This window comes from Chaetodon trifascialis, chromosome 15, assembly GCF_039877785.1.
Source record: "Chaetodon trifascialis isolate fChaTrf1 chromosome 15, fChaTrf1.hap1, whole genome shotgun sequence".
In the NCBI taxonomy this organism is placed as follows: Eukaryota; Metazoa; Chordata; class Actinopteri; order Chaetodontiformes; family Chaetodontidae; genus Chaetodon; species Chaetodon trifascialis.
The window spans coordinates 23,243,639-23,266,930 of record NC_092070.1 but is presented as its reverse complement, the minus strand read 5'-3'; the positions used below and the strand labels follow the sequence as shown (position 1 = coordinate 23,266,930).

The following is a 23,292-nucleotide window of genomic DNA, read 5'->3' as shown; positions in this document are numbered from 1 at the left end:
ATTTAAACAATCTGGTTTAAGGGACCAGGAGAGGCGCTGCAGGGTATAACCTCTCTCTCTCTCTCTCTCTCTCCCCCCCCCCCCCCCCCCCCCCCCTCTCTCCTGGGCGTTTCCAATAAAGTGCACTCATTTGTGTTATTTTAAGGTCAGACACTGAACACCTGCTCACTACAGCTCTTCAGTCTTTAACCAAGGTAAGAAACAAATGCATTTCTTCTTTAAGCCTTGAGAATCTGAAAATGCTCAGAAAATCACTGCTTCGAGTGAATTGTAAAAGATGTTTTACAATGATTCAGTCATTTGTAGCAGACAACTACTTTCACTTTCTGAATGCTTTTAATATTTTATGATGTAAATCATAATCCTCTTGTAAACAATGTGCACAGTTTATTCTGACAAGTCTAGATTTTTAGACAAAAAAAGTTTTCTCTTTTTCACACGCAAGCTAAACGAAACTGAAAGTGTGTTAATTTATTTTTATTAAGTCTTAGCTTGCTTATTCGTTCCGAAATAAATTTGAAACACACCTCCAAATTAAGCATAATAAGTCAGGAAATAAGTGCAGATAGAGTTTAGTCTCAGAGTTTATTAGAAATGTTGTTTTTGTGCGACTTTCGTGTGATGGAGTGGGAAGGGGGATTCCACACGCGCCTCCATCACTGTGCGTCTCCCCCTGCGTGCAGATGCAGAGGTGGGCTGTGATCTGTTGGGCTCTCCTGGCTCTGGTTGGTGCAGATGAGTGTCCAGATGGAGGAAGGTGTGAAGACGGTCAGACCTGCTGCAACGACCCGGCCAATGGCTATGAATGCTGCCCTTTTGATCAGGTAGACATTTGCAGACAATTCTGCACCACGGTTTGCTTCAGAAGATTCACTTAAAAACTAAGAACTAATCACAATTATTCTACCTGCTATAACTGACAAGCTTTTGTAGTAATTATATTTTTTCAGCATCTTCTAGGTTTTGTCATGTTGGCCACTTTGAATCTTAATTTCCCCTAAATTGCCCCCATAATAGCATTAAAGTATAGAGTATGAAAACATCACAACCTGCAAACAACACATTACCTTTTTTTGTTACCTTAACACGAAAAACCTGACTTTAAATTTCAAAGAAAACAGCGATTTAACCTCCAAGGACCTGGTGTCCACATGTGACAGCACATTTTGGGTTGTCTAGACCACAATACAAATCATTAAGGGCCTGTTGTCCACATATGAGGACATTATACTGCTAATAATAATTATATAATAGTATATATAATATTATATTATCTAAAAAATAATAATATACTGATAATTCTTTGTGTTTACACTCATCAGGTCCCAATCCGCCCAAATAGCAAAGAGAAATTAAAAATGCATGCCATGCAGGAGTTTGGGTCTTAGGAGGTTAAACGTTAAAATACTAGAAAAAACCAAATCAAGCAGTTAGCCGCTCAGCTAATTCAAGTAATAGAGCCAAGTCCAGTTCAAGCTAATAGAGGTAGCTGCAGTTAGCTTCGCTAAAGTTAAATGCACTTAGTTTTTTCCCCTTAACTATTTCTTGTAATTGAAATATATCAATTTTGGTTAACTAACATCTTGATAGTTTGGCTTGTTATCCCACATAAGTAAGGCAGCAGCTGAATGCAGTCACTGAGAATAAAAACAGCTGAAGTAATCCTGCTAAAAAGCTAAGCTATCTTTCTAGCTTAGAGTAGCAGTAACTGCCATCTTGGCTTTCTAACAGAATTCATATTTTTTTGTGATTGAGATACTTCAAAATCACTTACTTAAATGTATTAAAGTATAACTTAATGTATTGTATTAATATCAAGTGTTGATCCTGATGTTTATAAAGGTTTATGTCTATATCACAATTAATGAATGTCATGTTATAACACAGAAGCAGATCCCTAACGCCAGCAAAGTCACAGCACTTCAGCTTAAATAGGATTCTTTGTCGCTTGTTCGTCACGTAGTTAAACGTACATGAGATAACGATTCACTTGTGCTCTAAAATACAAAGAATTGAGGCTGCACAGTGGTGGTATTCATCCTCAGTGGCGTTTTACTACTTCAGGGATCAGATAGAAGCTACAGTTTCAGTGCGATAGCAGTCTTAAAACTTTGTTAGTCAAAGTGCTCGTACTGCTGCTGTCTTCGCAGGCTGAGTGCTGTGACGATCACGTGCATTGCTGCCCTGCGGAAACAATGTGCGATGCAGCCACGTCCAGCTGTGTGAACGCCACTGGGTCCGTCCCCTGGGTGGAAAGAGCTTCTGCTGATCAGCCCAGACTCTCTAAAGTAAGAACAGCAGACATTTGTCGCTTCTATGATTAAATACCGACCAAGAGGTGTTTCAGGTGAGTGCCCGCTGTAAGATCAGGCCCCTCTCACGCCTTGTCCGTGCAGTCCTTCAGGATGATCAAGACGTACATGGGGGAGGAAGACGACAACGTCTGTCCTGATCAGTCAAGATGTCCTCCCGAGTTTTCCTGCCTGAAGGCCTTGACAAGGTTTGGCTGCTGTCCCCTCGCTCAGGTAATCAAACCTTGTTCAACACAGATAAGACATGCAACATTTTAAACATCAATATATAATATAATAATAGGTGCAGTTATCAAGAAAATAACCACACAAATCATATCGATTAATTGGATTTTAAGGTTTTCTCTCCAGAATATTACTACAAAGTCATTTAAGTGTCAAACTGGTGAAACGGAAATGAAAAAAAAAAGTTCAAGAAGTAACAAAAGCAGGAAATGAATACCAAAACCATCAAGGTGAGTCTTTTGTGTCCACTGGTGAACCGCTCATACACACAGAGTGCTACTGGAGGTACTACGAGTGCGTATGTTATGCAAAACTAAGACTTGTTTTCTTGAGACTTCCTGTCACAAAAAGGATCTTTGCCTGTTTGGTTGATGAACTCTGCTGTTTCACTTCACTGGAGACAGTAAATACGCTGGAACTTATTTCTGTTTGTAATGCAGTTAAAAATGAACCCTTGTTTCTTCGCAAGAATATTAATTTATGAATTGTAAAGTGTTTTCAGGGGAATCCATAAGACATTTGGAAACGCCGCATTCATCAACTAAATTGTTCTTAATGGTTTCCTGACCCTTCACAGGGGGTCTCCTGCTCTGATGGGAAACATTGCTGTCCTGAGGGCCACCAGTGCAGCGCAGACAGCCGCTCCTGCATCAAAACAGGTGAAACTCATCATCTTACTGCTAGACGGGCTGGAAAAACATGCATGACTTGCTGGCTGAGCCCGAAACTGGTGTGAATCCTGTCTGCAGCCACCACTTTGTGCCAATGGACTGCAAATCAGACAAGAAACATGACAGGGTGTTCCCCAGGGGTCCGTTCTCGGGTTCTTTTCTTTGCTCCTGCTAGTTCCCTTTATGGAAGACAACAAAATATCTTTCCATAATTATGCAGAGAAGATTTATAGAACAATAGCACCAGGTGACTATGGCCCCATACAAGCAATGAGTAAATGCATCGTAAAGCCAGAAATCTTGTTGCATTGACTAATATCACTTTAAGAAATATCAAGAACTAAAGGACTTCTGTCTCAGCACGATTTAGGAAAAACTTGTCCATGCACCTGCAGCTGATTCAGAGAACTGGCTTTAAAATACTACTGTTGCACTAAATTTATGATCCGCTTCATCTTTATGAACCGTTCAGGTCTGCTTACTGTCCCCAGAGTCTAAACACATGCAGCACATATCTGGAACAAACCTGATTCAGCTCTCAGTTCTTTTAAATGAAGGCTTACAACCTTCCTGGATGTCACTGACCTTTACTGAATTAAATTTGGGACTGTTTCCTCACATCCTGCCCTGCAGCTCTTCATTTTATTCCTCTGTTTTCAATTTTAGCTTATTTTCACCTCTTATTATTTTTTCTTCTTTTTCGGCTCCTTTTGTTCTGAATCATCTTGCCTCACCTAATGTTGTCTTGCTGGTTGCAGAGCTCGTGACTACAGTTCTGTGCAACGACGGCGTGTCAGAGTGTCCAGATGGAAACACCTGCTGTGAGATCGCAGAGGGCCAGTGGGCATGCTGTCCCCTGCCAAAGGTAAAAAAAATGGCAGCTTTGAAATGCTAATGTTACTCTACACCATAAGCGAGACTATGAATGGGGAAAAAGTCAAATGATGGATTTGCATGTCCTGCCTCAAGGTCCAGTTATCCTCACTTCATGTGTCGTATCGTGTGTGGTTCTGTGGTGATACTGATCTGTCTTTACTGTCTGAACAGGCTGTGTGCTGCGAGGACAAGGTGCACTGCTGTCCTCAAGGGAGCACATGTGATGTCGGGAACTTCAAATGTATTTCCTCATTGACCAACAAAGAGATGCCAATGTGGGCCAAATTCCCTGCTCGGATCAGAGCGGACTGGGAGAACCAGAAAGGTCAGGTTTGGTTTTTGTCTCGCTGTAAACTTCCTCATTGTGATTAATCATACGCTTAAATCTGTAGGCTGAACCGTGTGCTTCCACTTTCAGAGGGTGAGCCAGTGACAGCAGAGACCGTTGATGAGGGCGGCTCAGAAAAATCCCCTGAAGTCACATCAGTTCCTCCTTCAGAGGGGGAAGTCTCGACGTCATCTGTCACCAAGGCAGCTGCAGGTGAAATGTTCATCATGCATGCATGCAATTATGAAGAGCAAGCACAAAAATGGATCATCGGGATAACATTACACCCACGCTGCCCCAGTGGCGTGGCTTTGTCGGCATGAGGGCAGGTTTCATTGGGAAATGTTAACGTTGGTATTTTTTTCCAGGCGATGTCCCCTGCGACGATACGTCAGCCTGTCCAGATAACACCACGTGCTGTAAAACCAAAGAAGGCAGCTGGTCTTGCTGTCCTCTACCAGAGGTACGGCTTTGGCGGCCATTATCCAAACAGTCCTGCTCTGATGCCAGAGGTGTTGCCCGTCCTTTCATGTTTTTGCCGTCTTTCTGATCATCCGCAGGCCGTTTGCTGTGAAGATTTTGTCCACTGCTGCCCACACGGTAAGAAATGTAATCTGGTTGCCATGACCTGCGATGACGACACGTGCTCTGTGCCGTGGGTCACGAAGATACCCACAATCCCCCGACAGAGCGTTCAGGTGGGGGATGTCGCATGTGATTCCACCTTCAGTTGTCCTGATGACACCACCTGCTGCAAGAACAAAACAGGCGGCTGGGCCTGCTGTCCTCTACCTCAGGTAAACACAGAGGATGGCGGCCATCACTGCTCGTGCTGAACAGTTTTAACAATGTGAATCATGTTGGTCAATATTTTGGGAAATACCCTTATTAGCTTTCTGATTTATACAAGAAAATCGATGTCACTACCATGTCTGAAGATCAATCTGAAGATACTAGTAACTGGTTCTAAGGTTAGCATGAAGAGCTAGCTTAGCTTAGTGTAATGCTGGGAACGGGGTCTTCTTTGGTTCTTGTACAGTTTAAACAAACAGCGTGAGCCATGTCAGTTAGTCAGCTTTTGAGATGTTAGTCGGTGGATTTTGTTGCCTCTGGACAGAGCCAGGCTAGCTGTTCTCCCCTGTTTCCAGTCTTTGTGCTAAGCTAAGCTAACCAGCAGCTGGCTGTAGCCTTATCATAGACTTAAAGTGATATCACTCTTCTCATCTAAACCTCAGCAAGAAAGCAAATGACCACTCTGCATCAAACAGAGCATTTTAACTGATTCTTTTCCCGCTTTGCGTTTGTCTGCACTTGGCTGACAGTTCTCTCTCGTCATGCATCAAACTGTCACTTAACGTTTGTGACTGAAAGTACTCCTGTCATTTTGTTCAAAAGGCGGTCTGCTGCAGCGACCACGAGCACTGCTGCCCCGCTGGCACCACCTGTGACGAGGCCAGCCTCAGCTGTCAGGGCAGCTCAGGCTCAACGCCCATGAAAGAGAAGATACCTGCCTTTGCCACAGAGGCGTCCACTACGGTGGCGTCCACTACGGTGGCGACCACAACTCAAACAGAAGCCACGAGCACACAGCAAACCATGGAGGAGAATCAGCAGCCTGAGGCGGACGAGGGGACGACAGACGAGGAGGAGGAGGGCGAGGACGACCAAGAGGAGGAGAATAAAGAAATGGAGGGCAGCATTAAGTGTGACGCCCAAACCAGCTGCCCTCCGGCCACCACCTGCTGCTTCATGACCTCATCTCAAAGGTGGGGCTGCTGCCCGCTGCCACAGGTGAGCGCTGCTTTTTCACCACATCGCTGACCTCCAGTAACAAGATTTACTTTAACACCACATATTCAGACTTTATAAGCAGTATATAAACATTGTGATGTAGTTAGAAGCAGAGTGTAGCATGTGCTACACTGCACACAAATGACTAGCATCACTTTCCCCAAGAGACAGCTGACAGTGTTATCATTACTTTTCATGCTGATACACTTCCTCTTCTGCAGTGGCACCTGTGATCTCTCCTGCATTAACTCACTCGTGCAGTTCCTTCAGGACTGTCACTCTGAAGTGACAGATTAGTTAATGCACCTCTACTTGCAACTGATCGCTTCACCGCTGGTGTTTTTCACTGTTCTATGTTTATGGATTTGAAAGAAGAACTGGAAAACAGGATGGGCGAAGTGAAAGTTGCACTTCCCCTCTCGCTTCTCCCCAGGCTGTGTGCTGTGCTGATGGGAACCACTGCTGTCCTGCGCACTACAAGTGCAGCGAGCATGAGACCTCTTGTGTCAAGGGAGAAGTGGTGATCCCGTGGTACACCAAGCTCCCGGCCACCACCAGCACCCAGGCTGATCCCAGCGCTGTGCCGTGCGACGATCAGAAACAGTGCCCTGATCACACCACCTGCTGCCGGCTGGTCACGGGCGAGTGGGGCTGCTGCCCGCTGGAGGATGTGAGCACCGATGAACTGATGAATTATAAGACACGCTATCAGTACACATCATGTTTCTCATGGTTTGCTTATGTAAATTAAGAGGCTAACCTCGTGCATGCTGTGTCTGCAGGCTGTGTGCTGCCCAGATAAGAAGCACTGCTGCCCGCACGGTTACACCTGTGACACCGCCTCCAACTCCTGCCAGAAGCTCATCATGCTGCAGCTGGAGACTGTCCCACTAACCCCGGTGTACCTGCCCGAGCATCAAGCCCAGCTCGGAGACGTCCCGTGTGACGACTACACCAGCTGCGCAGACGGGGAGACCTGCTGCAGGACGTCTGCGACTGCATGGGGCTGCTGTCCGTATGCTGATGTACGTAATCGGTGATAACTTTAAAAGAATAGTTGAACATTTTGGCGAGCACTCGTACTTGCTTTCTTGCTGAGAGTTACATGACAAGATTGATACCACTCTGTCTGTGCAATATAACGGTATCACGAGCAGCTAGTTAGCGTAGCTTAGCTTAGCTTAGCACAAAGACTGAAAATGGGGAAACAGCTAGCCTGACATCTTAAGGTCATAAAATCCAGCTACCAGCACTTCCAAGGCTCCGTAATGAACTTGTTCTGCAGTATTTAAACAGCATTGCTAACAGTTTCCCCATGTTTCCAGTCTTTGTGCTAAGCTAAGCTAACTGGCTGCTAGCTGTGGCTTCATATTTACCGTACAGACATGAAAATGGCATCAATGTTCTCGTCTAATTCTCATAAAGTGAGTGTCAAGCTGTCAATAAAGATACTTGATGTTTCCTAAATTAGGTAGAAAATATTCACTTATTTTTTTGTTTGTTTGTTTGTTTTTATGATATTGTTTAAAAGTTTCTGGTTCAAAGGCAGCCTAAGCTTATTTTAAGTAGTTTGTTTCTGTGGTGGAAAGTAATCAAATGTCACACTTGATTGTGATGCAGTCTTATATTTTAAACCACATTTAAACTACAATTCGCTTCACCTCCACCAGCTGCAGTACAAATATCCAGCTTATGTACTCGTCACTATTAATAATCCAGTAATTCTGCATAATGTGGACGGATAGCAGGAGTCACATTTATGTGCACTTCTGACTCAAAGAAGTCCAAACAGTACTGAGTACAGACAACAGTACTCAGTCAGATGTTCAGGTTGTTATTTAGCTGTAATGCTTTTACTGCAGTATTGTTACTTCATGTTAAACTAAAGCACCTGATTGTTTCCTCCTCCACCGGTTGACCGTGTTGCACACCTTCCTTCCTGCCGTCCCACAGGCGGTGTGCTGCAGCGACATGCTGCACTGCTGTCCCGCCGGCTACACCTGCACTGCAAGTGGAGACTGCACCCAGAACAGCAGGCTTCAGTGGCACAGCTGGCACGTGTTCCTCGCCAACAAGAAGAGAGCTCTAATACTTTGAAAACCTCTCTCCTGCACTGTCGTTTGTGTCTGCAAGCAATGCACTAATGAAAAGGGATTTTCCGATGATTGTTAAATGCTGTTTGGGACACTGTGAATTTGATTACACTTGGTGTTGTGATGTTCTGTCATCTTTGAGTTACATGCAACAAGTTCAGTTGTGACACGCTGTTGTGATAATGTTCATGAGTCAGATGAGTCAGATAGATCCTTGTTATTCTTTATAGTAATTTGCTGCCTGAAACTCGGCTCCAACCTGAAACACTCCACCCGTCTCCACACAACACTCGCTTTTATTCACTGTCACTCGGCCGTTTCTGTACATTCTGCTTCAGCTGCCTCATGCTGCAAAGTGCACTTCTCTACCAATAATCAGTCACAATTTGGGGCATTAACAATTAAAAATGTATCTTTGATCATGTTGATTATAACAAACATGAACTGCTGCCTGCTCCACATCCTGAATCAGTACTTTGGTTCATTTACATGTATTTGTGGCATCATCTCTAACAAGTTCTGACTTTGTCATCTCCCTAAACTGATGGGTTAAAATCAAAACTGTTAATTTTGTGCATTTTACTGTCACTTGTGATCATTTAACAATCACCATGAGGCAAACATGGAGAAATACATGCTTGGTGCTGCTTCATTTCTTCAGTCAGAGGGTTTTCTACGTATTCCACAAAACTAATAAACAAGATTTGATGTTACAACGTTACAGCTTGTCATATCATTTATTGTGTAGTGAGGTGTCTGTGGGTGAAAGGCTCAAAAGAAGACTTCATTAAAGGCCAATTTAATTTTAAAAACCATGCACAGAAAACACCTGTTACATAAAGCAGGTGCGCTGAAACTCGATGTTAAATGATGATAAAATGATGCCTGTTTTTCCGGATCTTAACTTCCGGGATGGAATTCCACTTTTTAGGCTGACGTCGCGCTGTTTGAGCCGTTTGGACGTCAGGCTTTGTTTAGTGATTTGTTATTTGGGTTTATCCTCCCCCTTGTGAGCAGTGAAGCTGGGTAGATGTAGATATCGACACTTCCGATTATACAATTCAAAATAAAAGCCGTAATTACATTTAATTTAATTACGATTTAATTACATTTACACACTATACAAGAAATAATCGGGTGTACTTTCACCTAAAAATCACCTAAAAATTAAATAAGCTTTTAACATTCGTTTCTCCTTTAAAATTTGAATAGACCTGTTTCAGAAATGTATATGAATTTACAGTACATTACACAGCGGTGGGATGTAACTGAGTATGATCATTTTTCTGATTTGATTCTGTGCTTCCACTTCGTTAACATGTTCAATGCAGAAATTTTACAATTAATTAAGTTTTTTGTGTAAGGATCATAAAACCGACCGCATAATAATCTGCTCAAGAGTTTTAATGTGCAGTTTTAAATTGGACGTTTCCTGTAATAGTGATGCTTTTATTCTGACGACAACCATGCCATACTTTCGGTATTTCCCCGCTGCGTATAGTCAGCTTGACGCGTCTCCGCTTTGACGTATGAATCATCCTTCCCAAGATGGCGATGCACCTGTTTCCTCGGTGCTGATCGTGATCCGTGTTGTCGTCTGCGCAGCAGGAGAAAACGAGGCATCGGGAACAAAGTGTTAATAAAGTGGCGACGAAGACAAACAGCTGGAGTGAACTCCGTCATCCAAAATGTCCACAGAGGAGCTGTCAGCCTCGGACAGCGAGGCTGTCTTGGCCGGCGCTGGGGAGCGATGGGCACCGGTGGGCGCTGTGGCCAGTCCCGAGGATGAGAGCGGGAGCGGGACCGCCGGCCAGCCGCCGCAGAGGTGCTCGTCCACGGAGGAGGAAATGGCTGTGAGGCTGGAGAAGCTGGAAGAGGAGCAGGACTTGCTGAACTCCTCGCTCCTCGCGCTCACCTCGCACTTCGCTCAGGTGCAGTTCCGCCTGAAGCAGATCGTCCACGCTCAGAGCGAAGAGAAGGAGAGGATGCTGGCCGAGCTGGAGGAGTTCGCCTTCAGGGGCTGCCCGCATGTGGTGGGCTGCAGAGCCCAGGACGCCAAACAGCTGGAGAACTCGGTGAGGTGTCTGGATTTATGGAGCCACCATGATCCCGCACACACACACACACACACACACACACACACACACACACACACACACACACACACACACACACACACCGTTTTTTGACACCTGCCAATCAAATGATGGAGAGTCCTTTATTCTGTTACTCTTATTTTAGTGATCCATATTACGTCACTACGTAGATTTGGACTGTAATTACTCCGCTTTTCTATTTCCGTCTATGGCCACAGGTGTGAGATTAACAGTGTGTGTGTGTGTGTGTGTGTGTGTGTGTGTGTGTGTGTGTGTGTGTGTGTGTGTGTGTGTGTGTGTGTGTTTTCTACTGTCTAAGTCCCACTCAGGGATTCAGACAGTGTTGACTGATATTTTTCACTGTTTTCTGACTTTTTTTAACCACTAATAATCGATGATTTGAGGAAATCATTGCAGATCAGTGGGGTAGTGTTTAGCTGCAGGTTTAGTCAGCATTCACCTGTCAGTCATGCAGAGACTTCACAGAGACAGGAAACACTCAACCACACTAATGTGCAGCAGGACACATAGATGGACGCTGGACACACACACACACACGCACACACACACACACACAGCGTCTGTGGCTGTGAACTCTCTCGTTGAAGCTCGTTACAGCGCCCGTGTTGCGTCACGCTCGAGGCTGCTGCGCCCACCTCTGTTTGTTTCCACAGATCTTATCTCCGTTGGAAAACGCTGCTACAAGTGTGTGAGTCACGGCTGCAGGTTCAATGAAGCCTCCAGCAGACCTCCATCTGTTTAGTAAAGGTTTCTGTGTGCACTGCGGCCGTGAAGCCGCCGGCTTTGTTGCGCTGTTGTTGACTCCCTGCCTCTTTACATGTAGTCCTCACTGAAGCTCGCCTCACCTCGTCATGTTTTGCAGCTCTCGCCCGTCTTACTCTCCACCCTAAAGGTCTTTCTGTGTCATTTCTCCCTCGCTGCATGCTTTACTTGCAGGGGGATCTGGTGAGTATGATACCTGGTGTCTGGGAGAGTTTGCTTTGTGTCTTTCTGTGTAAATGTTGTGAGCGTGACTCCGTGCAGTCTTAAATATTGATGTTGGCATCGGTGTGGTGAATTGTCACGCTGTTCGCTGTGGTTTTGTGGTCGCTCGGCGCTTTCTGTCTGTGGAAATGAAACTCATCGTGTGTTTCCCCCGTCAGAGTGAGAGGGAGAAGAGGGAGCGCCTGGAGGCTCAGAGGGAAAAACAGAAGGATCTCATTTTCCAGCTGAAGACACAGCTGGATGATCTGGAGCGCTTCGCCTATCAGGAGGGCAGCTACGACTCGCTGCCGCAGTCCGTCGTCATGGAGAGGCAGAAGGTGGGAAACGATGTGACGCTCGCCACGTGATGACGGCTGCAGGTCGTCTGACCAGCCGTGAATCCTCAGACGAACCTGCTGCTCGTTTTCATACAGAAAGTGATGATTAAAACACGGCACATGAGAAGCCCGACAGGTTTAATCTGAACGTTTGTGTCAAACCCGAATGATCAGGACTCAGAGCTCAGGTGTGCTGAGCACACAGCGTCATGTTTGTCTGTTTCAGATCAGGTGACACAAGTCAAACGTCTGCTCTTTAAATGCTCCAGGCTTTAGTCTCAGAGCTTCTCACGAACACAAAACACTACTAGAAATCTGCAAACTCCGCCTCCACTCAGCGTTCACCTCCACGCTGTGTCACGTGTTTCAGGTCATCATTGACGAGCTGATCAAAAAGCTGGATGTGAACCTTAACGAGGACATCGGGAGCTTATCGCCCGAGGAGCTGAGACAGAGAGTGGACGCCGCCATCGCTCAGATCGTGAACCCAGCCAGGGTCAAAGAGCAGCTGGTGGAGCAGCTCAAGACCCAGATCAGAGACCTGGAGATGTTCATCAGCTTCATCCAGGGTACGGATGCACAGGCCAAGCTGTCAGTGGATCAGACGTTTGATGCCACACTTGTTATTTTCTTTGTTGCTTTAATGAATGACTTTGCTTTCCCTCCAAAAGATGAGGTGGGGAACCCTCTCTTATCAGACGGTGAACACACCCAGCAGCCGCAAGCAGCAGGGACCGATGCCAGAACTCCAGGAGTGAAGAAGAAAGGTCAGTTTCCAGATGCAGGTAACGTTTGCAGTGATAAAACCAGGAGAGGCCTGACTCGATGCCTTTTGACGGCTCACAGCTCTGAGCTCAAACATCCGTATGTCTGTCTGTTTTTGAACCATGTGTCAGAGTGAGTCGTTGCTTCTGCCCAGTATGAACGTATTCTTCTGGTTCTCCACCTCTCGCTGCAGTGGACCCGCAGCAGGCGCAGAAGATGCGAGAGACCGGCCTTCAGCTGATCCAGAAAGCCCTCGCCGTGCTGCAAATCTTCGCCGCGAGCCAGTTTGGCTGCGCGCCGGGCCACGTTCCTCAGAGCATGTGGCCACAGGAGTCGGCGGCGCAGGACTACGGGCCCCTGCTGCAGCGTCTGGAGGCAGCCGTGGACAAGGTGCGAGTGCTGGCCTCTTGCAGACAGCCCTCCCTCGAGCATGTCGTCAACTACACCAGCAACGCGGCTCTGGGACCGCGGGACGAGCTGACGGCCTCTGTGAGGAAGGAGCTGGCGCTCGCTCTGAAAGACTTGTTGGCTCACGGCCTCTTCTCGCCCTCCCAGACCATGAGCCTGGTGCTGGCGCCCATCTCCTGCCTGCTGCCGTACAGAGCAGCTCCACAGACAATGCACCCATGGGAGCTCTTTGTGAAATATTACCACTCCAAAAACGGGAAGGCCTTCGTGGAGTCACCGGCCCGCCAGCTCTCACAGTCCTTCAGCCTGCCAATAGGGGGCGGCCCGGTGACGGTCACCCCCAAACAGTCTCTGCTGTGGGCCGTTCACACTGTGCTGAAGGAGCACGGACGCTACAAACGAGGACCAGACACAGAGTTCAAAGCGCTGGTGTGCATGGCTCTGAACGAGCAGCGGCTGGTGTCGTGGCTCAACCTGCTCTGTAAGTCCGGGACTCTGATTCACCCGCACTACCAGGCCTGGAGCTACATGGCCCAGACCGGCTTCGAAGGAGCCCTGCGAATCCTGGGCCGCATCAGCCACCTCAAATTCAACCTCCCAGTGGACCTGGCTGTTCGGCAGCTGAAGAATATAAAGGATGCTTTCTGAGGAGGGACAAGTCCTGAATCTGTGGCAGAAAGTACACTGCTCTTACGCGGCATTCAGGACCAACAGAATGACTTTGTGCCGTCAGTCTGTAACCTTATCAAAGGTTATTTAAGTAGCCACCCATCTACAGTGCAAGTGTTCGATGTCTGCAGTGCATGCATGGATGATCACGCCATGTGAGCTTTAGCTATGAGCAACCATAATCTGCATATCCCACTTTGTTTAAGATGCCAAAATGTCAAGATGACGGTGCCACTCGTACTGTGAACATGCCTTAGAACGGAGATCGAGATTACCTCACCTGTAGTGCAGCCTTCCTGACCTCTGCAGCCTTCGGTCATTCCCAGAGATCCATCAAAAAAACTTGATGCTGGTCCACGATTTCAGTGTCGCCACATTGGGGTCAAACTCATCTGTTTGACCCCATCATTTCTCTGTCTGAGTGACTAATGGGGACATGATTTCAGCAGAAACAGCCGCTCTCACCAAAGCCAGCAGACTCCATTTACAAAAACAGTCATTTTATCATCGTAAAACACATTTCATTGAAACGCGGCAGAAGCAAATTGAAACTTGTGGTTCGACTTTCCACCGTCCCAAAAATCACCACCAGCTGTGGTTTGGCCCAAATAAATCTTAATTCACAGAGTTAGGTGTGAAAATCATCAGAGCGTAGAGCCAGAGTATTTCACATCGGACAGATTTAACAAAGCGGTGATCAGCAGATGACCAAACGCTCCCCGCCCCCCCGTGAAAGTGACCTAACCTATGCAGCAAAGAGAGGGTGGGCTTGTACAGTAGTCAGTACTGTAATGTGGGCCCACTGTGACGGTCCAGGAAGGAAAATAATGTGCAGATCACTCTTAGATACTGTGCTTCCACACAGTAACCAGGAGCCTGTGATGCACCGCTCCATCGTTCAGTGTCTTCTGCTATGGAGCTCGTTATCGTAGCACGTTGGTTGATCGTGATCAACTCCAGCCGCCATCATGATGCACGGGGCAAACGTCGAGTTAAGTGTTTTGTGACATCATGCAGCTGTTCTGCGCTCTCAGCTCCTTCAAAGCGAGGCTGTTCGTCTCTTCTTGCACGGTTGTTCAGGTGTGTGAACATACAGACCCTGTATGAACTGCTGCTTTTCTCCTGTTCAGGTGGACTTCAAATGAAACGATGCTGTGTGATAAGGGTTTATTTAAGGATGTAATGGCTTACATCTCATATGTGACATGATTGTAGGATAGAAAAGGTTCAGGTTTTCATTTGTTTTTATCTTCCTGAGACGGCCGAGTTGCACGTATGATATCCTGAAACACTGAATGTACAAACCATAGATGCTATTAAACTGACGTTAGTTCATATCTGCTGTATGTTTCCCTGCTGTTCATGGGATTGAAACCTCGGTGTTCCTGCGCCCACGTGGATGTGTGAGTAGGCATGCTGATAAAAGATCACTGCGTTTTTATTCGCTGAGATGAAATCGAATTCCTTTAGTGCACTTTGTGACTCGAGTGCACCTGGAGACATTTTATCGTTTGTTTTATGTTACTGTGTCAGTGGAAACTTTGTGTTCTGTTCTGTGAAGTCAATGTAATGCTTTATTTTGTTTCCTGTTTTCCCATTTTGTTGTGTTTTGTTCAGCTTTTATGTTGTGATTTCCGACATTTATTTATTTATTAGACGCCATGTTTTGGCTCAGCGCTGAGGTTGAACATATCAGAAAACGTGTAGCTGCTGAACTGTAGTCGTTCAGTCTGGAAAAAAGACACTGACTCGTTTAAATTGTGCTATTTGTTCTATTTCTTTCATTGCTTTAATCACAAAATATATAAATATATTGGGATATATGAATTGTGTTTATTTTTTGGTTTTTATCTTGTTTAATGCATCCCTACAGCTGTCAATGAATTAAACAAACCAAATGAACCACTGCTGCTCATGAGTCCTTATCCTCTCAGTTTGAAAGAAATTAGGGAACTACGGAACCCCCTGGTGTCAGGTGAGAAGAAAGCAGTTAATCCGTGCTAATGCTTTACAAACCGGTACGGAACCCAACGTTCCGAACCCGCTGATATGTAAAACGGTACGGTTCCGTTTTGCGGCGACGATCGCCGTGTCTTGTACAAACAAAATATATATTTGAAAAATAAAAACCCTGGTTCCGTATCGTTTTACGCGGATTTCCACGGATTTACAAACGGTGCCCGCCGGTGCCGATGGTTCCGGCGGGTACGGAACGTTGGGTTCCGTGCTGTTTTACGCATCGGGGGCACCGTTTGTAAATCCGTGGGTACGGGTTTACTTTTTTCCTAATCTGAGACCAGGTCCGTCCTACGTGTTCCGCACTGATGCATTTCTTTATGGGGATCTAGAAAAAGATCGGAACTCTGTTTACGCTAAGAAAATTACACCAGGAAGTGACGCCGCAAATCGGCAGGGTCAAAGTTGACAAACACGTACTCGACTTCCTTTCCTGTTAGCGGTGGCCGTAGAACAGCATCAGTAAGTGAAATTTCCCTTGAAACAATCTTAAACCATCGCTGTAAATCAGCCTATTTTTTACAGTTTTTATCACATCACACTACACCAATCACTCCTTTAGTTAATATGCGAGTGCTATTTTCGTGTGTTTGTATTTGACAAACTCACAAAATAAGATGTTAATGCAGCGTTTCGTCTCCGTACGGTTCATTTCAACATGGCAGCTTCCTTGATGTAGACACACAGTCCCCGTCTGAAGCGTCATTTTAAGAGACCCATTGTATATGTTCAGGCTGCGTTAAGAGTTATGTAGAGTATTTCTAGTTTAATTAACTGTAAACGTATGATCGGCCTGTGTCAAAGCTGGATAAATGTTACAGGCTGTGGAAATGGTCTGAAATCCGTTTCCTAGCAGGAGGCTAATGCTAACTTAGCCGGCTAGTCAGGCAGTAACAGCGACACGAAAACGTAAAATTTCTTTAAGTTTCAGTGTTTGAGTTGGTCAGGTTAACGTTGATGATGTTGCTTGTGATGTGTTGAATTTGCTGCGGTGATGCATGAGTCGACCATGTTTTCTTTGTGGCAGGAATGGGCAAGTTTATGAAGCCTGGGAAGGTGGTCATGGTCCTAGCTGGACGCTACGCCGGGCGCAAAGCTGTCATCGTTAAGGTAAAACATGGCTCTGGCTGGATGATTGCTGCTTATTAAGGCACATTAATGATGGGTCTGAAGAAAAGATGTCACTGAATGTGTACAAGCCCGAACAACACATCAGTTCATTCACTGTCAGTGCTCCATGTTTATCAGTAATGGAGTTAACGGCATTTTTCCCACGACCTGACACCAACAGTACTGACTAACTTCACCAAAATCACATCAGATGTATGTGAAATTGCAGGAAAGATGTCAAAGCATCACAGCTGTTTTTTCCACTGTGGATGGTCCGCCTGATAACACAGTCCCCTTTATTAACGCCTCTTTGCAGAACATTGATGATGGCACAGCCGACCGTCCTTACAGCCACGCTCTGGTCGCAGGCATCGACCGCTATCCCCGTAAGGTGACCACAACCATGGGCAAGAAGAAGATTGCCAAGAGGTCCAAGATCAAGGCCTTCGTCAAGGTGTTCAACTACAACCACCTGATGCCCACCAGGTCAGTGTCCCCCGTCACTGCTTATTTCCTGTGGTAGGATGTTCCATTGTTTGATGGTGGTGGTGGTAGCATACGCCCAGCACTTACTCTCCAACAGTAACAATGTAGTGATGGTTAGAGACAGTAAAAAGACAGTAAATGTCTTGTGGAATAGGGACTGACATGTAATTCTCCCTGTGAAATGATCAGAGTAAAAGATGAGCAGTAAATATATCTGCTGCTTTGCTTTGAAAGTCAGAGGTGCAAACTTGTGGTCATTGGGGTCAGAAAACTTCCAGCTGCTGAACTTAGAAATGCTTTTGCATGTAGTGCTAGCGATGAGCTAAAGCTAAGGACTGCTTCTTACAAACATGTTTTCATTTCCACACATCAGTGTAAACATCTGAGACGGTCCAAACGTTGTCTTTTCCTTCCTGGCGCATAAACTCGAGATGTTTTTTCTGGAGCTGATGGAGCATTTATGGTTTCAGATCTGATGTTTTTCCTCTAAAATGAGTCCCAGTCACTCTCAGAAAGCACAGTTGTGGCTCCAGATGCAGGATTCAGTTTCTTTTCTAATCATTGTTAATAGATGTTAAACTGTCGACAGGTTGTGAAAATGAGCCAGAATAAGAAATGAGATGTGATATGAAGTGAACTGGATGATGGTTTTGAATGTAAACCTGAATTTAGACACTGGATGTTGTTCTGGAGCAACGTTGAACATAAGTGATGATTGTTGAACAGAGGTTATGAACTTGTTTAAATCACTTAAATATGTTGCCTGCATTTAGTCAGCTGCATCGAAGGCCTCATAACTTCAGGTAACCTTTGAATTCCTCTGTGTAGCGGATGTGGACTGAAACAGACACATAGATTTGATAAGCAGTTTACGGCGTGAACACCTTGTGATGATCTGAGTGATAAAGTAATGCTCATCTTCTTTAGAAAACTCCATCTGCTCATGTGAGACACCTCTAATGTCAAACTGTTCGGCTCTTTTGCATCAGAAAGTCATAAAATGAGGATTTTAAAACCAGCTAAAGAAACCGTCCTTGAACAAGTGGAGGGTCTATTACTCGACTGTTGTCTTCTTCTCCTTCAGATACTCTGTGGATATTCCTCTGGACAAAACTGTTGTCAACAAGGACGTCTTCAGGGACCCTGCTCTCAAGCGCAAAGCCAGGCGGGAGGCCAAGGTCAAGTTTGAGGAGAGGTGAGTCCCCTGCTGGAAGAGCTCCTGTAGTTTTGTTGGTTCCTTTTTCCTTGACGCCACCTCGGCTTCCTGTTCAGATGTTAATGTGGAGGGCGGCTGAAATGATCAGTCAAATCCATGTGTTCTGATTGGACCTTCAGAGGCCAATCAAACAGAAATAAGCTGCTGCAGTGTGAGATTTAATGTGTGGTTCAGTTTAGTTTGGTCACCTGTGCTACTTTTGTTTTTTCTGTTTTCAGATACAAGACAGGCAAGAACAAGTGGTTCTTCCAGAAGCTCAGATTCTAACTTCACCTGATTTCACAAATAAATGTTAAAAAATGGATTTCGACTGTCGACTCTTTATTGACATTTTCTCCCTTTTGAGTTGTTTTGGAGGAAAACGCACAAAGTAAATAAAACAACGTTTATTGTCGTTGCAGCTGTCGGTGTTTTCTTGAGAAATATAACTGTCACTGTCTGGTAGAAATGGGTGATGATTATTGATCCGGTTTCTACATGATTATAGTCAATACTTGTGAAAATTCTTTTGAAATGGATAACTGCTTTCAAGAGGTGGCAGCTGTCAGGTGTCATCACACAACTTTAACACATCACAAACAAGTCAGGCTGTGAGCTGGATTTCAAGCTTTAACAGTTTGGCGTGAAGATGTAAAGAGTAGATTTCCACCTTAAGACAAACACTGATGTGCTTCACTCATAATTTCTCAGTAAACGAGCTCTCTTTAATCGAATGGTGTTCAACTTAATATCATGGTGATACTGGGGACAATAAAGGTTTATTTTGTATCAACAATAAAATGAAAATGGCTGCAAACTTGAACCTGAGTCACTAAAACATCCGAGGACACGAACGCAGTATTTAAGTCTGATCAGCTGTCCGTAAACGACCTGCTCCCAGAGACGACTGTTCGATGGGTTCATGTCAGTGTTTCTTTAAAGTTTGGCGTTAAGTAATTTTGTGTGTACACTGATCTTTTTTTTTTTTCTTCATATTTTCGAATGACTAAATGTTCAGTCTATGTGCCATTTACCCTCCATAGGTCTGTGTAATCTCCCTCTAAGGCACTTGGTCTCTTTCTCCTCTCCACACCTGTCATCCTGAAGTGTTTCTGCTGTCCTCTGCAGCTGACAGCTTGTGTTTGTGCTGTCTCTGCTTGCTGTCTGTAAATCACTGTCTAAAAATCTCACATTCAATTTGACAACTGCCATATTTTTAACGGGCTTTTATTTTGAAATATTTCAATTTGAATTTGGCTACTAATTATCCATATTTTCTTTGTTCCACGTTCATTTCTCACCTACCTCACTCCCCTTACGTCACTTGCTTTCCTCATCACTCATTGACTCTTGTATTCTCCTGCTGTCAGTCCTCGTTTACCTGACCTCGGCCGTGATTCTGAACCCCACATTGCATGGTAGCCTGCGCTGTAACGTAAAGTGCCCATATTTCCGACGGCAACGAACGCAGCATTATGTCACCACTTGCAGCGCCCCCTGATGGAGAAACCAGACGCATTCAGGGTCGCTGGGAAAAAGAAACTGAAAGGATAAGAGTGATTTCAGTACAGATCGTCGGTAGGAGGTAAGTTCTTATCCAGCTGCCTTTTAATGAAAAGTAGAAAAGTCTGAGTTTAGATGAACACATCAATATGAAGTGTAGGTGTTTTCAGTTGTCATACATTTTGTTGAATTTGATTTATTTAAATTTATTCAGACGTTTTTAAAGATTTTAAGAGTCGTTGAGACGGCGGTCTTGTGAGCGCAGGGCTCAGATGTATCTGTAGTTTCTCCTCATTAACACACTCTCTGTTTGTTGGTCACATCTTAAAAAGCACATTTAATGCAGTGAATTCGGTTGATAGCATGTAAAAGTTTTAGCACTTTGTGTTTTCTTCCAGATTACTTTCACTATGTCATCAGACGAGGTGAGGCGTCATTCTTCTTCTTCCTGTTGTTGTTGTTCATGATGTTAAACATAAATATCACACAGGAGGATTTACAAAATCATCAGTAATGTTCCTCTCCAGTCTTTTCCCCTGGATTTCTGTTTTAACTCCATCCTCATAATAAAAGCAAAGCTTCTGTTCGTTACTCATGATAAATACAATCTGAAGAGAGGTGTTTGTTTGTTTGTTTGTTTGTTTGTTTGTTTACCCTCCATCTGTGTCTTTATGCCTTAGAGTTTATCTCTGGATGTCTCACTGCCAACCCCGGACACCTTGGAGGGAGTCAAGGCTTTAATCACCAACTACAAGGTGCACATGAGCTCCTGGTTGGTTGGTGGGAGGCAGGTGGAGAGTGGCCTGCAGTGGCAGCGCCGGTTACACAAGAACCAGCTCTAATTTATTTAAGAGAGATGACAAAAATGGAGCTCTAAGGAAACTTTAAAGCCTCTGATTGATGAACAGCTTCAGTCGAACACACAGCGTCTGAGCTTTGAGTAGTCTGCCTGTATTCGAGTACTTCAGTGCAGCACATGAGTTTCTCGTACGTGTTAAATCCACAGCAGCCTGTGTGTCCACAGAAAAAGCACGAGCAGCTGCTGCAGGAGCAGAAGGAGCTCGCCGCCTGCAGAGACGACCGGCAGGAGCTGACGCGGGAGTTCAAACGGCGCACCGAGAAACTGAGCCAGACTCTGGAGGAGGACAAGCGCGCCTACAAGCAGAAGATTGAACATGAGAAGGTCTGGATCTTAAAGTCTGAAGGTGTTTTTGTCTCATTGCTCCTTCACTTGATGTCACAGCGTCACTGAGCAGCACTTTTCTGTCTCGCAGGCTCAGCTGGACCTGATCCTGCAGGACGAGGCTAAACTGATGGAGGAGATCGAGGCAGTGAAGGCGGCGCTGATGGAGGAGGAGGCCCAGAACAAACACCTGAAGCAGCAGACTGACGTACGTTTATCTCACTCAACGCGCTGCCGCCTGCAGCCAGCTGAGCCGCGCCATGTTCAGCACACCTGTACCTTTCTGATTTCAGGTGTTCGGCGCCGTACCTGAGAGGGACGTGTTCTTCAACGGGTTGACGGGAAAGCCGTCCGACACACCGACGTTTGAAATGGAACCACAGATATATTACCCGATGGACGGGGGGACGGCACTGGTTACATTTGAGGAAGACGTAGGTGAGTTTACCTGGAAGCTGCCAGCAGAGGTAGAGTCTGTGTTATCCTAACAATGAGATCCATGATGCATCATTCTGCGCTCCCTCTGTCATCAGTGGCCAAGAAGATCCTGGACACGAAGCAGCACCGGGTGGAGCTGGGAGGAGAGTGCAGCATCACTGTGGAGGCCAGACCGGTTCAGCTGATGGTGCCCAGCCTGGTGGAGGTGCAGCAGAGACGGAAACATGCAAAGTTTTCTACACCTCTGGGAGTCTGATGTGTGAGTGATCTGTGCCTCTCTGTCCTGCAGATCGACTCCGAGGTTTGTCCTCACCGCATATTAATCTCCAACCTGCCCAGGATGGACGAGGAGACCCTGCTGAACAAGCTGGAGATCCACTTCTCCAAAAGCAGAAACGGAGGCGGAGAAGTGGACAGCTGTGAAATGATGGCGGACTCTTGGACTGTGGTCCTTGCGTTCGTGGAGAAGGGCGGTGAGGACACTGATGATATTTATAGTGAGACAGTGGAATGTAGCCGTGTTATTGACCGTCCCAGCTGATGAGTGTCTCTCCTGCCAGTGGCCAAAGGTTTGACAGATACAGAGTACCACGAAGTGAAGCTACAACAGATGCACAGAGTGAGAGTGACTCCTTTTCTCAACGGAAACATTACGAACCTGAAGGTACGCGTTTGTCAGGAGGCCGTGGAGTAAGAGGAGGAGCAGGAGCTTCAGCTCTGATCCGCCTTTGGGTGAAAAGTTGGAGTTCTAGTTGTATTTTTCGCAGTGTTAAGCATCTCCAGATGAAAATCTGACCCTCCGCTTTGTGTTTGTGGCGTTTACCTTCCAGACCAAGATGTCTCTGTGTCCTCGGACGGTGCTGCTGACGGGAATCCCCGACATCATGGAGCGAGAGACCCTGCAGGATCTGCTGGAAATCCACTTCCAGAAAAGCATCAACGGCGGCGGAGAGATCGAAGCCTTCCTCTACAACCCGCTGGGCCAGCACACCTCAGCCCTGTTTGACGGCATCTCCCGAAAGGAAGAGGAGCAGTAGGCCGTACGTTTATCACCATTACCCAGAAAACACGCGGGGTGAGACGAGAACATTTTAGTTTTTAGCATCATTTTATCCTCAAACACAATCTCTGATCTGATATCAACTCCTAGAATTACAAAACTTACAACTGCTGTATTCATAGATGAAGAATGTATTTAACCTGGTGTCGCTTTGACAGAGAAATATGACGGCGTTTTTCTGAAAACTGGTGGACAAATGTAACACTGTTGTTGAAGTGTAGCTGAAGCTCGATGATCAATAACGCAGTATTTCATGTCTGTTCAGTGCACCGAGGCTGCAGCTAGCAGCTGGTTAGCTTAGCATAAAACAACTGGAACTAGAGAGACAGCTAGTAGCACCTCTACAGCTAATCAACAAGTTACATCAAAGTTTTTTAGTCTGCACAAAAACCAAAGCGTAAAACCGATAATTTGCAAAAAAAACCCAAAACAAAACAGCAGAGACTCGTGGAGGTTGTCGTCCGATGCATAAACCCCCTGAAACTTAATTTTAACACAACCTAGACCACATAAAACGTGTTGATTGGTGAGCTTTAGAGAGGTTACCTTTGAACAAATCCAGGCTAGCAGTTTCCCTCTGTTTCCAGTCTTTGTGCTGTGCTAAGCTAAGCTAACCAGCTGATATGTCGAGCTGCTCTTTTTATGGGTAAACGTTGTGAATGATGATGAAATCCTGAAGTTGAACTGGAAAAAATGCATTTTTGTGCTGGTTTTGCATGTAAATTAAAGAACCTCAGAAGCAAAA

General features: G+C 45.5%; 4 protein-coding genes across 4 annotated transcripts; all 4 read left to right on the top strand.

Moving 5' to 3' along the window:
* The first annotated feature begins 137 nt into the window (after nt 1–137).
* grna (granulin a) lies at nt 138–9,013 on the top strand. The gene is made up of 14 exons (XM_070981977.1): nt 138–194; nt 684–824; nt 2,151–2,288; nt 2,397–2,525; nt 3,115–3,196; nt 3,967–4,073; nt 4,256–4,409; nt 4,503–4,625; nt 4,781–4,875; nt 4,973–5,209; nt 5,808–6,203; nt 6,637–6,873; nt 6,986–7,228; nt 8,157–9,013. The coding sequence occupies exons 2-14, from the start codon at nt 684–686 to the stop codon at nt 8,298–8,300; spliced, it is 2,226 nt and encodes a 741-aa protein (XP_070838078.1). The 5' UTR covers nt 138–194; the 3' UTR covers nt 8,301–9,013.
* An 838-nt stretch (nt 9,014–9,851) lies between these two features.
* On the top strand, nt 9,852–15,466 carry rundc1 (RUN domain containing 1). Its single transcript, XM_070981280.1, has 5 exons — nt 9,852–10,371; nt 11,556–11,714; nt 12,085–12,283; nt 12,386–12,481; nt 12,673–15,466. The coding sequence occupies exons 1-5, from the start codon at nt 9,985–9,987 to the stop codon at nt 13,533–13,535; spliced, it is 1,704 nt and encodes a 567-aa protein (XP_070837381.1). The 5' UTR covers nt 9,852–9,984; the 3' UTR covers nt 13,536–15,466.
* Nucleotides 15,467–15,981: 515 nt separating this feature from the next.
* rpl27 (ribosomal protein L27) lies at nt 15,982–18,688 on the top strand. Its single transcript, XM_070981281.1, has 5 exons — nt 15,982–16,034; nt 16,600–16,682; nt 16,999–17,168; nt 18,253–18,363; nt 18,603–18,688. Exons 2-5 carry the CDS (start codon nt 16,602–16,604, stop codon nt 18,649–18,651), a joined length of 411 nt encoding a protein of 136 aa, XP_070837382.1. The 5' UTR covers nt 15,982–16,034; nt 16,600–16,601; the 3' UTR covers nt 18,652–18,688.
* Nucleotides 18,689–19,890: 1,202 nt separating this feature from the next.
* On the top strand, nt 19,891–23,289 carry ifi35 (interferon-induced protein 35). Its single transcript, XM_070981262.1, has 10 exons — nt 19,891–19,948; nt 20,265–20,291; nt 20,547–20,621; nt 20,891–21,049; nt 21,141–21,257; nt 21,343–21,487; nt 21,583–21,692; nt 21,777–21,960; nt 22,048–22,151; nt 22,318–23,289. Exons 2-10 carry the CDS (start codon nt 20,277–20,279, stop codon nt 22,522–22,524), a joined length of 1,116 nt encoding a protein of 371 aa, XP_070837363.1. The 5' UTR covers nt 19,891–19,948; nt 20,265–20,276; the 3' UTR covers nt 22,525–23,289.
* Nucleotides 23,290–23,292: the final 3 nt, after the last annotated feature.